At 41.7% G+C, this 15,348-nt stretch overlaps 2 protein-coding genes across 2 annotated transcripts in view; one reads left to right on the forward strand and one right to left on the reverse strand.

Moving 5' to 3' along the window:
- LOC117761837 (olfactory receptor class A-like protein 4) overlaps positions 1 to 15,348 on the reverse strand; it is a 946,130-nt gene that overhangs the window by 175,428 nt on the left and 755,354 nt on the right. The gene's annotated exons all lie outside the window — the stretch shown is intronic.
- nuak2 (NUAK family, SNF1-like kinase, 2) lies at positions 3,922 to 14,570 on the forward strand. The gene is made up of 6 exons (XM_034586060.1): positions 3,922 to 4,462; positions 10,365 to 10,485; positions 11,085 to 11,236; positions 12,371 to 12,436; positions 12,883 to 13,135; positions 13,239 to 14,570. Exons 1-6 carry the CDS (start codon positions 4,223 to 4,225, stop codon positions 14,291 to 14,293), a joined length of 1,887 nt encoding a protein of 628 aa, XP_034441951.1. The 5' UTR covers positions 3,922 to 4,222; the 3' UTR covers positions 14,294 to 14,570.

Below are 15,348 nucleotides of genomic sequence, written 5' to 3' on the forward strand. Positions count from 1 at the left end.
ACATTGATAGCAGCCTACAACTGGGCCTATTTTCTGAATAAATGTCATCCTGAGCAGACCAAGTCACACTCCCTTTGTTTTGGTGACGGGCCCGGGGCACACGTTCAGGTTACTACATTTACTGCCTTCAAATGTGGTCGTGTTCCCGGTGTTCACAAAAAGACACAATTTGACATGGCAGAGATAACTATCACAAATATTTATACTTATATAGACTATTTGTAGTGGACCGTCTCAATAAGGACATGTTTGAAAATTACAATGTATGAAGTTTAAGTTGAAACACATGAGTTCTGTTCTAATAAATACACTCATTGTTCATAATATAATGGCTTCAGCATTAATACACTCAACTGATCACATGTTGTGACACACAAATGGGATTCTTCATGCGTGGGTGATTGTTCTACCAGTCTACTCTAGTAAATTTGTGTTATATAACTAAATTCTCCTCTCCTCTCACGCCTCTCTAAAGTCATCCCCCCTTACTCGTATCACTTTTCTCCTCAGGATATTTCTTCAGGAACAGCATGCTTTGTGAATTACTTTTATCTTCACCAGGATCTAACCTTAACTGCACCGGGAATTTATTGGAAAATGTCTTAATCCTAAAAATATCCTGAGAAAGATAAGTAAATTCTAAGAATATTTCGTAGAGTTAGAGGGAACAGAGAGACTCTGTCTGTACCAGGAAGTTTTATGAATATGGTCCCTAAGAGTGGCAAAGTGGCTGTTTGAGGGAAAGCCCTGTGTGTTGACATGCTTAGTTCCTATTTTACAACACTGCCAATAATTGGTCAGCTGCTGCAGGTATTGAGTCATGCTGTGTCAACGTTATGCAGAAATACAACAATCAAACCATTATCTTAATGGTGCATGTGTTACAGACCTAGTGAGCTCACATACAAATGTGACAACACACTGGTCTTACACTGCACTTTACTCAGTTGCATCATAAGATAATATAGGATTTATTTTTGGAGTATTTATTGTTTGAACCTCATGAAGGACTAAAACTCAGGATATGCCCATTTTAAGATTTTGAATCCCTTCATTTTATTTTACTGTCTCATCATTTTGAGATCACAATTTTTATTTGATCTGTAACTTTTCATTGTTTTCCTATTGTGGTAGCTCCCAAGAAGATACCCAAAACAGTTTAAAGAAAAAACGTATCATTCCTGCGCTTAAATTACTATTACTTCTTAAATTCATATGCACATAATATTGATTCCGGTTTATGACCACGTGTGGAAAAGGATCAAGAAACATCTTTATTGTGGGTTGTACATCAGCTAACTGACCATGTGCAAGGGAAGAAATCTTATTTTCTGTTTTTGCCCTCAGACTACTCAGTTTATAGTTTGGTTTATCTACTGCACTTTTCCAAAACCACTCATATCTCATACATTTCTGTAACTCTTGATTTCGCATACAAAAAAATGTGTTTAAATAAATGTCAAAGACAAACTTTTGTCCCATAGATAAATTACTGAGGTTTGTAGAAAAAGAAATCAGCAGAGCTATGGTCTTCATGCAGCTAATGTGCCCCCTCTTCTGGCAGACACACTGCATTACATAAACACATTAGCTGTGAATGGCAACAGTCTATAACAGAGTAGAAATAAATAAATAAAAATGATTACATAACTTTAAAATGTTGACATACAGCGACAAATAGTGTTGATGTGTAATTTTAACATGTGAAAATGTTTACCACATCAAACTCATCAGTGTTTATTCATGTTGTCTTTATTGAATTATATGATTCTTCTAGGATTGCATGCGTGCCATTCTGTTTATGGTTTACATTACAACGTGGATCACTTTTAGTTTTTGCTCCAAACACTTTTGCTCAGAGTCTTCGTCTGTGTCTGAGTGAAAAACCACTGTCAAATTATTCAGAAAAACAATCTACAAACACAAAGGCTGTGCTTAATGGGTTAGGAGGTCAATTTAGACAGAATGTGTGAGGGAGCAGCCAGCTGGCTCACAGATGATCTGAAGATCAAGGATGTTCCGCTCATCTTGTCCTTACTGACAATCGCTCGCTGTGTCTGGATTAATATTACATACTTTAATCATGTGCACTGAAAATTGAATTTAAGCACACAGTTCAGCCAGTGGAGTGATGAAATTAAGAAACACTGAACATAGTGAAGCTGTTTGCAACAGGAAGAATTTGGACAGAGCCACTTTCTCTTTCACATTTTCTATCAGTGAAACCTTCTGGTTAAAGTCAATTAACCCACTTTCTTGCAGCTGCTGACTTCACCCTAAAGCTCTAGTGACCTGCACCTTTAAAGCTAATCCACTGTCATATTCTCTTCAAAAATGTTTTTCTCTCAGGTCACTACAGATGGCCTATTTAGGTCATGGTGACTGAGCAGTATCGTAGCCAACATATTTTCAAACTAACACATCTCTACAGATGAGGGAATAAAGGAGGGGGGAAGTGATTATTTTCTGCAAATGGCCTCTTGAAGGGCTGAAACTCTGTTACATTTCCAAACACTCTCAATCAACTACAAGTAGGTTATTTGTGGTGAAAATTCAGGAAATAGGTCAAAATGATTTGACATTATCAGTGTGTGTAGAGGTCAAAATTATTTAAACAAATTATCAATGAGTTAATATTATTAGTCTTGGTAGTTATTGAGCTTTTCCTGTTATCTCAACTCAACTCTCATCTCTTTAGCGATAAAATGTTCTGTTTTCTGTTTGTATTAGTATTGGAGGACAATACTGAAACATAAGAAATATTCCAAGTAAAAGTTATGTGTTGAAAATGTCAGTAAAAGTCAAGTATTTTAGCAGGGGTATCAATAGTAAAAGAAGCTACTCACAATAGCTCCTGTGGGTGTTTTACTAGTATACACAATTTTATTTGAATATGATTAGTCACACATAGGGGACATTACACTGGTGTAATCAGTCAAGGTCTATGATCAAGGTAGAAGGAAGTATAAGTATAAAGTAGTATGACATTTGCTCAATATAGTTGCAGCACACGTATGTACTTATTGATGTACATCATATATTGCATGATTATATGAAATATTTTAGTTTTTGTGTTTTTTGTATATTTAGTTTAGCTTAGTGGTGCTGCAAATACTACATCTATTTGCTGTATGCCACTGCTGCAATTAATATCATTATAATAAATGTATGTAAGTAAGTAAATAAATACTATGCTATACTATATAATAATATACTATACTATGCTATGCTATGCTATGCTATACAATGCTATGCTATGCTATGCTATGCTATGCTATGCTGTGCTATGCTGTGCTAAACTATACACTACTATACTATACATGAATATAAATATTCAATTTCAAGACAAATTAAAATTTCAAAGACATATATACTATTACCATGGACATAAAGTGAAGTGTGTGCACAAGTTATGACTTTGATAAAGCAATATAAACAGGACAATACAGCTTTAAAGGTTCAGTGTGTAGAAACTAGTGACATCTAGTGGTGAAGTTGCATAATGAGGGGGGGGCTTCTCCCTCCCCTTCCAAACATGACAGAGAACCTGTGGAAGCCTTCAGTTGTCATAAAAGCTCCAAAGGTGTTTAGTTTGTCCAGTTTGGATACTGTAAAAAACATGGCGGCCTCCGTAGAGAGGAGCCACTCCTGATGTAAATATAAAGGGCCCATTCTTGGGTAAAGACAAACAACAAGTTGTTCAATTTGGATGAAACATGCAAGTGAAAACATCACTGGGATTATGTTATATTCAATTTCTTCCAATAGATCCCTTTCCCCTGAATCCTACACCCTGGACCTTTAAGAGGTGGTGCAAACACGCTTGGGCAGATGATCTCTTGTTGGCACCGTGCACCGTGCACCGGCGCCGCTCGGTGTTAGAAATCAACTGTACCTGAGCTGCCTCCCCCCCTCTCTCCTCCTCTCTCTCCTCCTCTCTCTCCTCCCACTCAGACTATTAGACGTGTCGGTCTGCTCCGTGTCTGAGCCCCGCTCCTCTCCGCGTGTTGTACCCACATTCAGCACCTCTCAGCACGGACAACACAACAGACTGTCCCGGTCCGTCTCCTGCACGCAGTCCGTAGTTAACTACCCAACTTCCGCCAACAGCAGCTCCTGACGCACCGGGCTGTGGACGACGGACGGAGGGGATGCTGCTCAACCACGAAACCTGCGATATCAAATAAGTGAAGAGAGTTTTGTTTGGACGGGGGGTGTCAGGATGGAAGTCTCCACCGCTGCCCGTCCTCCCTCAACCTGCAGGCCGACCTTTGGCGGAGTTTCAGCGGACGAAAACACCTCCGCCGCCGGCCGGGCTCCGAGCCAGGTGCCGGGGAAGAAGCAGGCGGTGAAGAGACACCACCACAAACACAACCTGAAGCACAGGTACGAGTTCCTGGAGACGCTCGGCAAAGGGACCTACGGCAAAGTGAAGAAAGCCAAGGAGAGATCCGGCAGACTGGTGAGCATACAAAACAACACACAGTTCTATAGTCAATAACCTTTATAACCCACATCTGCACTGGTGTGTTAAGGTCTGTTTGCTGTACGGTCCTGGCGGCCACCTGTTGCTCAGAGATAGAGAAGCTATTTTTAGAAGGCAGTCTGCTCACAGGTAGATTTCAGTCTATAAATCAATCGACCACACGGCTCTGCATTCAGGTGCCTCGCTGTCAAACGGACCAGTCATATTGTAGATTGATAAAATCATAAAACTATGATTCGCTCCAATGTTGATCAGCTGACAGCACAAGGAGAGTTTGCCCCCGAGAGTTCAATGTGTGTGTTTGAGAAAGTGCTCTCAGGTTTCTACTGTGTGTTTATGTGTTTTGTGAGTTTCTACCCACATGTTTACAATGTAAGCATGTTTGTTTCCGTCATCTGTGTTGCTGGATTACAAAATGTGTGATACCCTCTGTATTCACAGGTTTTTAAACACTTGGAATTCTTCATTCTCCATTTTCACCTCGTTAGGAAAGTGCAGGCAGAGTCCACACAACTGTCCCCATGTTTGAGGCAAATATAAAAATCTTCAAACGTTCATATGTTGTACATTTAATTAAAATTATTTTTAAATTCTAAAAAACAGCTATTATCAAACTAGTAATGATCAAATCAGGTTTCAGAGTTTAAAACTATATTTCACATTAAGTTTACCCATAAACATCCCTATGTTTGTTAATCCAAAAATCTTTGAAAGTAAATTTTTTTGTCCATTTAAAGTCAAATGAAAGATCAGTTGACAAAATAATTAATCAATATATTTGAGGTCATCATACAGAGTAAAGCAATTCCTGTAAATCTGTCACCATGCAGGGAGTTTTTATGAAATCACCTCCTGTGGTGAGAGGAAGTTCCAAGGAAAGGCGTTTCTGTGGAAGTTTGGTGAATTTCTCTCTGAGCTCTTGATGAATGGAGACTTAAAGGAAATGGCCACTGGCTTTTCAGGTGGATTCCAGTTCACTGTGACCTGAGGGGGGAGTGGGAGGTATGCAAAACAGACAGGGCCGAGATAAGCCTTTAAAAGGGATGTGGAGAAGCTGGTAAACAAACAAGAATGTCTCTCAATACTCCATCCCAGTCCGAAACAATGACTTGTGTAAGACTTTAGGCTTTTAAATATGTTTAAATAGTGTTAGGCCGGGTGTTCCTCCTGGCTTTAACTGTAACTCCTGGCTTTAACTGTAGGGCTGTGAACAGGGGGACAGTAACTCCAAACACGTTTTAATGTCTGAATCCACAACGTGGGACGCCTGAACTCCTCACAAACAACATCATATGACTCCACCAATGTAAAACATCACTCGCATTACATGCCAACAAGGTGCGCCACATTATTTAGTTCCACATCTAAACTAGAATGGCACTCAGTCCCAACATTCCCCTTATGTAACCACATTTAAATTCACTAGATCCAGATTTTTATTTGGATCTGCCCCAAATTGCACGCACTCATAAACATCAGTCCCATGAATATACCAGATTTTTTTCCCATCAAGATCCATGTTTTATTCTCTCGTAAATGAGCAAAAATGTTGAAAACCACCCTATCTCACAATGGATCCACATCAACAATTTGTGGGTTCTTTCCTGACGATTATCGCATCCTTCCACCAAGTCGCATTGTAGTCTGTCCACTAATTCTTGCGTAATCCTGTTTACAAATAAACAAACCAGCAGCCAAATGGAAAGGGGTGAGAACATAACCTTCTTGGCAGAGAAATGAAGCTGCAGAATACAATGTATACTGTATATAAGTACTGTTAAATAATCAAATTAAATTATCTATATTATAAAACATAAAACTGAGAAATAGACTGCAAATTCTATTTTCACGAAAACAAATGTCACATAACATTAGCTATGTACCGATGATGTGTCAGTTTACATCAATAGCAATAGGCCACAGTACATATGAGAAACACTTCAGTGTGACGCAGGGCAGTTCAAACAGCATCACAGACTTTGGAAATTAATTATAACCTCCATGATGGCAGGGTGTTGTTATTTAATTTAAACTGGGTGTAACCTAATAAGATGACCTTCTACTTCCATCACGAAATGCAAGGTATATGAAAATCTTCCAAAACACAAAGCACAACTGGAGTAATGGATGAGTTTCAGGTTTAGTCACAGCTGAGATAAACAAAATAATAGATACTTGGCCCGATGTGAGCGGCTGCAGTCACGTTAATCAGGATTGCTCTTTGTTAACAGGTCATGTTTGTTGTGAGTGAAAGTGCGTAGAAGTGAAAGAGGAAAGATCCAGGAATTCCCCCCCCCCCCCCCCCCCCCCCCCCCCCCCCCCCCCCCCCCCCCCCCCCCCCCCCCCCCCCCCCCCCCCCCCCCCCCGTACCTGCTGTAAACAGGTTGTGATTCATGTTCAGCCTTGTCTGAGCAACCTTCCGATGTCTGACATGACTGGGTGCTGCTGCAGCGCTCTGTTTTTGTAGGATATGAGTTGGTGTCTGAGATTCATCCCCCGCGGGCGGAGTCCCGATCCCAACGCTCCCAACACCCATGTTCAAATGTCAAAATGAGCTCAAATGTAAGTTTTGAGTTTACACCAAACAAACAGCAGCTGGCGTGGAGCTGTAACAAGAGAGAGAGATGCGCATTTGCTTTGTTTTCATCTGCCTACCTCACTAATGACAGCATAATCCACAAAGAGGTGTAATTTGACTCAGGGCGTGACACACAACGGATGGCTTCATCTCGCGTGCGCTGTGGCAATACAGCTGTTTTCTCATTGTCTAAGTGCATATGTTTGATTGCATAACCCATTTAGATGGGGGGGGGGGTCTTCAGCATAGACTCTATGGTTGACCTCACTCTCACACTGCGTGACATGAACCCTCCGTGTTCCTTCATGTATGTGACATGACGGCTCAATAAAACGCCTACACTGTGCTGCAGCTATTAGTAAATCCATGACTAAGTTTGTTCGTTACATCCTCTCGGAGCTCTTATTAACAACCAGCTGGTTTCAAGTGATCTACAGTCAAAACTATTTTAAGTTAAAATATTTTATCTTGTAAATTAGTTTGTCTTCATTATTGAGGTAACTTTTCCGACCACCTCAATAAACTCAGAATTTGCTTTTGTTCACTCACAGGGAAACAGGAGACACAACCACACTGAACACAACTCACAAATAATTAAACCATACATACAAAAACTTCTTTATAATACAAGGTACCCGAGATTTAAAACAATATATATATTTTTTTTTTAAAGCTATGCCTTTAGAATAAGATGTCTGAAATTTAAAGGGTTAAATAACTTAATCATTTAAAACTATAATTAGCTAGAAAGCCACTTGGAGAGCACATATCTCACAATGTTAACGAAAGGGACAAAAGCAATTCCTTGATCTGCTCCAAAGTTTAACGGGTTCAGTTTACTGTAGGACGGGAGCTGCTGGGGGAGAATCATCTCAAGGCTTTTTGTTGAACTTAAGAAGTTGGCGGGAGAGAGTGGCAGTAGATACAATCTCTCATGCATTAGTTTTATCAGTGGTCAGACTACCAAACCAAACTGTGATAGAGAAAGTTATTGAATAATTTGGTCTATATTAAAAAAAAAATGTCTGTCACTACTTCTAGGTGAACAAATGTTTCAGAGTCGGCTTGTTGTATTTATGCAGCTTTGAATGAAATATCTGATTAAGCAAATACATAAATAAAGTTATTTGCTTATTCAGGCGTCATAACGTTTCGTTTTCACCCTGTTTATTTGTTGGTCGGTTTATATATTTGTTTGTTGTAAACCGGATTACACATAAACAACTGAACGGATTTCCACTAAACCTAGAGGAAGTATGCGGTATGTGTCAGGGAAGAACCCATTTTGGTGCATTTTGGATGTATCCAGGAATTTTTCTTTATTTAAAATAGCAAGAAAGGGTGTTTTTTAACATTTGCACCATTTTCCCAGTTAATAATTCATGGATCTTGTTAAAAAAAAAAATCTGCCTGATTGAATTTAAGGGGACAATCTAGTTTAACATGTGTCAGTTAGACGTGAAAGTGACTGGATGTAAATATTTAGCAACTATTGTTATGAAAGAACTAGTTTAGGTGTTGAAACGTGATTTCATTAAATGATGTGTAACGGTTCACTTGCTAAATGTTATAACGAGTTGAAGTTTGAACTTAGGGAGAGCTGCTGCAGAAATATGGTTCAAGTGTGTTTGTACAGGAGCACTGTGTGAAATTTCCAAGATATCAACCTCTCTGTGCTTAGTGCGTAGAACAGACTGACGGTGACAAGGAATGCACACACACACACAGATAACCTCACAGGAGTGTGAACTCATCATGAGTCTGGGTCCAGTCCATCTGACAGCTATGCAAACAAAAGCAGGAAACCTCGGGTTCCCAGAAATCAGGAAAAAGGTCTGTGTGGTGCGAAAACTGTGACTTGGAGGAGCCAGCGGCCCAGACGGTGACTCATGACAGGAGACAGTCGTGTGTTGAAACTGATATGACAAGTTGACGCTTTACTCATTTCCCTGGGTCTGCAGCGTTGAGGGTTAGAGAGGAGAGGAAACAAGGATACCCCACCACCAGAGCCATCCGGTGCCTCATGACACCCCTTTAACCTTGGGGTAGACTGATGACGCACGCGGTGCACAGAGGAATCCCAGGCATCTGAGCCTCAATTGGACAAACGCAACATAAAGACATGCGTTGAGACCCTGTATGCGACAGGTCTACGAATACAGACCCCAGCAGATACCATTCAGATTTAAATGTCCTTATTGTATGATCCTTGCAGACAATACATTTCTTTACTGCAGACAATACTTGACCCAGCATTCCCTCTGCCTTGTTAGAGACAACACAGCAGAGTTTTCGGTTCACTGCACATGGATCCTCTCACAAGAGGATGAGCTGGAGATGGAATGTTTTTTTAACTTGTTCCACTCAATAGACAGGCCTCATCTACTGTACCATATGAATGTACCGACCCCCACGGAGGCAGCAGTGGAGCTGCTGGCCATTGTTTTATAGTTTTGTTGGTTGTTGTTCAAGCGAGGCTATGTAACTTTTGAAAGAAAAAAGAAATGCATTATACTCATACAGAAGAAAAGTTCAATTTGTTAGCATTAAAATGCACCTCTGCTCGCTTCTCAGGGTCGATGAGCACTGCTGTGTAACTGACATTACAGAGTCTGTTAACTCATTTAATGACTAGTATTTCTGATGTCTTAATAGTTGTCATTTTCCTGCAAACTCACTTGTGACAATAGACTGTATATATAAGATGGACGACGCGTCTCCACTTCATCCCACTATCCAGAACTGAAGCCAAAATATCCAAGATACGAATACTGCCATCTTGTGCCTATGACATGAAGTCGTGCCACAGTCTGAGCAGTAGCGATCTGGGGTCTCAGCTGTCAATCATGACGTCTCAGCTCGTTTTTATTGCATCAGATAACTTCAAACCAAACTCATCAGAGAGATTAGAACTACTGAAACTCACTACCTACACTAACAGACATCTTTGAAATTTTTTTATTTGATGTGTAATTTGAGTTTGGTCCATGTCCCATCCGCTAACATGGAGGAGGCGGCCTCTTATGTCCTGTACTGCAGCTAGCCACTAGGGGGCGATCAAGACGATTTGGCTTCACTTTTAGGAGCCGTCATGCCGTCCATCTTTATTTACAGTCTATGGTTGTGACTGGTCTTTTTAAAGTATCTTTTTGATGCTTCTAACAACAGTTAAGCTGTTATTGTGTGACGTGATTAATACCTGGGATTTGTCTCAATTGGATTTTACTTTTCAAGTACTACAAAATAAAAGTAAAATAAAATGCATTTTCTTCATGAGTCAAATATTCTTTTTCTTTAAAGGTGGCCATAAAGTCCATCAGAAAGGAGAAGATCAAAGATGAGCAAGACCTGGTTCATATCCGCAGAGAAATAGAGATCATGTCCTCGCTGTGCCACCCGCACATCATCACCATATATGAAGGTACAGTATGGAAAACTGTGGTGACTGTATTTGTTTGTGTGTTTGCGTGCATGTTTGGGGCTTTGTGTCATTGTTTACCTTTCAGAGGTGACTGGAGGCACATGCGGAGTGAAATGCAATACCTGGAAAAAAGATGGATCTCAATCAGCCTCTGTTTCAGAGTCAGAGTTTGGTCACGCAAAGTCTTTGTGCTGAGGGCCGACACTCGGTTACATAAGTGTGGGCACCCTGTCGAACCCAGCGAGCGCTGCAGGATATTGTGCAGGGCCTCGTGTCTTCCACTGCCCCTCACGCCTGATGAGATGGTCATCGCTGAGTGTTTCTCCTGCTCTGTGTGTTTGTTTTCAGTGCATTTATCACGGGGGCCCAATTTATCCTAATCAATGTGAACAATGGGTTGTAGAGGAAGATCTGCCATCTGCGGACACATCCCAATTCAAAATAACTACAGCGATAGTGCTGCAAAAGGATCTGCACTGTCCAGTTTCCTCTTTACATTGCAGGTTTAAAGATAAAAAAAAATCCCAGAAAGTTTTGTTTTATTTGGTAGATTTAAAACATTATTGAATGAAGTGTTCTCTTGTTTTTGTGTCTTTCAGTGTTTGAAAACAAGGACAAAATTGTGATTGTGATGGAGTACGCCAGCAGAGGGGACCTTTACGACTACATCTGTGACAAGAAACGCATCTCTGAGCGGGAGGCCAAACACTTCTTCAGACAAATAGTATCAGCTGTACACTACTGTCATCAGGTAATAAAAACATGTCAAGTTGAAAACAGAAAGTAGACTCTAGGTGGAATCTTTAATTGGTAGAGCTCCGTGTATTAGCCTTGTCAAATCCTCACTCTTGGCTGCTACGTCAAACCTAATGACGCAGAGCTCCACTAGCTGCCCGGCTCCTTTTTCTTTTTCCTCCCGAGGGCACTCGCACCCCCAAAGTTATATAATGGGCATTATTCAGTGTCAGCCCGCTGGTCTGAACAGGGAGGCTGTGAGAACGATGCAGGGCTAAATGAACAGTTGGTTCTGTGGAGAGCTGGCGTCAGGGCTAAAGGCCAGCCGTCCCACCACACACATGCATGGGCTCACTGTTTAATGAGGGTGTGATGGAACAGAAGGGCCATGCATGTGCGCGCACGCACACACACACACACACACACACACACACACACACACACACACACACACACACACACACACACACACACACACACACACACACAATCAGTTGTTCCTGCCGTCCAGAGCTGACTGATAATGAACGTTTATAGTGCAGCTCCTCAGAACTGCGCGGCATTTATGTTTGTTAAGGAACAATATTTGCAGAGTGAACTGTCCTGTTATTATCTCTGTGAACCATCCGTCTCGTTTCACTTTTACTGATGTCTTGACAAATATTTAACTTTCCCTTTGTAAAGACGTTAGGAAAAAGGCCATATAAACGCCCTCTATCTTATCTATTACTTATGACGGTGAAGGTGATGATATCTAAAAATGTGCCCATGCGTTTCTTCAAGTCTACATCTTAACAATGAATGTTACATGACACAAAAGAATGTGTCCGTTGCTTTAACCAGTGCCCAAAAGGCGAGAAGTAGCTGACCTGCATTTTGTCCGAGCAAAACAAATGCAAACGGTGGCTGAGTCAAAGGTATTCCCCCCCGCAGAGTGCAGGACAATGAAGCATAGCTGACGTACTAGAAAAAAAATCTTCACTCTGTTCTGAAGAATGCACTCTGACCCAGTAAAGACTAATCCTTTTTATGTAAGATACACAACTCTGAGTAAACCGATGTGTAATGACCCTGGTGCAACATTTATCATTGTAAAAAAAATATATAAAGTATATTGTTTTGAATATATATTTTTTGTCTACCCTTTCAGAATGGAATAGTACACCGGGACCTGAAACTGGAGAATATTTTACTAGATGGCAACGGCAATGTTAAGGTATTTATGAGTAACAAGCCCCTGCTCACACACACACACACACACACACACACACACACACACACACACACACACACACATTCACTGTTATTGTCATTAAATATCATCTTTCTTGCTTTTTTGTTTTTTTTTGGGGGGGGGGGGGGTATGTAATTCATTGTGTAAGGGTAAAGTTATAAATGTGTGGTGTTTATTACAAAGGTAAAATAAAGAAACTTTCAATACTTTTTCCACAAATTCTTGTGCATAAAAGATGACTTGCTATTAAATCTTTAAAGAGGGTATTTGAAAATGTAACTTTTCAGTGTTTTGGAACATTTATTGGAGTCTCTGGAGTAGGTACTGATTCAGAAATCAATTAGGGGAAGTGATGCCAATGGAAAACTTTTAGGATATTATCTTTATTAATCTGATCTAACTTGGCTCTTGTTTCTTGTTCTCGGCAGATCGCAGATTTCGGCCTGTCAAACCTTTACCGTGGCGACGAGTATCTTCAAACTTTCTGTGGCAGTCCTCTCTATGCCTCCCCAGAGATTGTCAATGGTCGGCCGTACCGTGGGCCAGAGGTGGACACTTGGTCTCTTGGTGTGTTGTTGTATACTATGGTTCATGGCACCATGCCATTTGATGGAAACAACCACAAGATGTTGGTCCAGCAGATCAGCACAGGAAACTACCGGAAACCCATTAACCCCTCAGGTGAGTTTTTCAAGGGGGGTGACATTATTTTTTTGTGTCTACTTCGCTTTGCAATTTATTTTGTTACATTTTCGATCTTCCCTTAATTTCTAATTTCTCTCAGATGCATGTGGGCTTATCCGTTGGATGCTCATGGTGAATCCTGAGCGCAGAGCCACAATAGAAGAGATTGCCGGACACTGGTGGCTCAACTGGGGTTACCAGCAGCCTTTACTGGCAGAGACAAAGAGCAGCACAGCAGAGCAGACCTCCTCGACAGTCTCTCCATCCCCATCACACCCTGCGGGGCTGGCCGGCGTCGCTAGTTGGCTGCGTCGCACATCCAGGCCTTTGCTTGAGAACGGCTCCAAGATGCGCTGCCTACTCCGCTCGCAGGCTGGTGGAGGAGGGGACGTAGTGCGGCAGCGCTCCCTGCGAAGGTCGCGAAAGGAAAACAACATCTCCCAGACCGTTCACGAAGGCGGCACAGACAGTCGTCCCTCAAAGGGAATTCTAAAGAGACGCAACAGTGTGAAACAGAAAGCGATGAGCGAAACCCCAGTCCCAGGTCCAGTGGAGCCGCCGAATATTTTGGGCTTGTCCGCACCATCTACTGCCCCTTCAGCTGAGTTAATGCCTCGCAAAGGTATCCTGAAAAAGCCCACCGAGCAAGAGTCAGGATACTACTCGTCCTCTCCTGAGAACAGTGACTCTGGCTTGGTACCAAAAACTAAACAATGCCCTTCAGCGCCAACCTACAGGAAGGGCATCCTCAAGCGAAATGGAAAGTTCTCCACAGGCGGGCTGCAGGAGTTTGGCTCTCTGGACCAGCTGGCAGCCTCTTTACCGCATGGGGGCGGCAGGTCGAGACCAAGTGGGGCCATCAGTGAGGACAGCATTCTGTCCTCAGAGTCCTTTGACCAGCTGGATCTGCCGGACCGTGTGGGACTGTCCACACAGATGGACAAACCAGCCAAGGCCAGCATGAGAGGGAGCGTGTCTGCGGACAACCTGCTGGATATCCAGGAAGACGGGATTCTTGGGGATGGGCTGCGGCGGCCCTGGAACTGCTACTATGAGCCCGGAGTGGCCGACAGCGCCTTCTCCATCACTGACTGCGATAATGTAACGGAGGCATACAAACAGGCCATGGTTATACGAGGCTCTGCAGCAAGCTGAAGACCCACCATTAGCAAAGGACGCTGACTAAAGAATTGTCTTTTCGTTCAGTATTTTTATGACATGACTCAACTACTGAAGACATGACAGCTAAAGTGCAACATGCGAAACTACCAGCGCGTTAAATCGTTTTTTGGCTAACTTAAGGAATTGCACAGCACCAAAAATGGAGGAGGCTTCTTGTTAAACACCAGATTGTATTTAAAATGGTGGATGTTAAAGGATGCTTTTGAAAATAACCAGATGGATCAATATTTTTTAACAAAACTGACAGTTGGAAAAAGTCCATTTCAAAGATTCTCAGGAGACGGGGGGGGCTGCGGTTTGTCAGTTGGGGACATGAGAGAAAATCCACATTGAAACCAAAACACTGGTCTGAGTTTTCAGAACTTTTACTTAGTAAATTAGAAAACTGTCTTTTGACAGAGTCACTGTAGAACTGGGGTTTAATATCGTTTTTATTGCTTAGATGGCAGAATACTTAGTCTGTGTCGGTTCATTGTCTACAGGTCAGTTTGATAACCTTCTTACGGTTTCATCGCTCTTTTGGATTCTAGATTTCTGGTCATTGATCACCTGTCAACTTTATGTTTCTCCAGGATCACAGCAGTATCACAGGTTTAATGTTAGGACGGCTTCATGCACCATGTACAACAGATTTCACTAAGTTTAAAATGACATTTCATGGAAACCAAAGAATTCATGTTATTCTATCGTTTTGGTCGTCTTTATTTAAAGAGCTGGAAAAAAGTGCCAAGTGGACGTTTGTTTGTTTGTTTGTTGCAGGGACTTCAGCTCTCAGAGAGGTTTTTTTTAAATCTGCTTTTTAAAATAATTTGTTTGGATAATGACTTGAATAATTATCATGGCACAATTGAGTCACGACAAGTGTAACCAGCAGAACCTGCTTTGAGCTCCCAAGCCTGTGATGTTATTAAGTGCAAAGGTGGCCTCTGACTGTGTGTGTGTGTGTGTGTGTGTGTGTGTGTGTGTGTGTGTGTGTGTGTGTGTGTGTGTGTGTGTGTGTGTGTGTGTGTGTGTGTGTGTGTGTGTGT

The sequence above is a fragment of the Hippoglossus hippoglossus genome, chromosome 5 (assembly GCF_009819705.1).
Source record: "Hippoglossus hippoglossus isolate fHipHip1 chromosome 5, fHipHip1.pri, whole genome shotgun sequence".
Taxonomy (NCBI): Eukaryota; Metazoa; Chordata; class Actinopteri; order Pleuronectiformes; family Pleuronectidae; genus Hippoglossus; species Hippoglossus hippoglossus.

Bases quoted from the DNA above. Each gene is read 5' to 3' on its own strand.
- nuak2 (XM_034586060.1), top strand. From the start codon at position 4,223: ATGGAAGTCTCCACCGCTGCCCGTCCTCCCTCAACCTGCAGGCCGACC. The intron at 4,463-10,364 runs GTGAGCATACAA...TTTTCTTTAAAG, and splicing joins AGGAGAGATCCGGCAGACTG to GTGGCCATAAAGTCCATCAG. The intron at 10,486-11,084 runs GTACAGTATGGA...TGTGTCTTTCAG, and splicing joins CATCATCACCATATATGAAG to TGTTTGAAAACAAGGACAAA.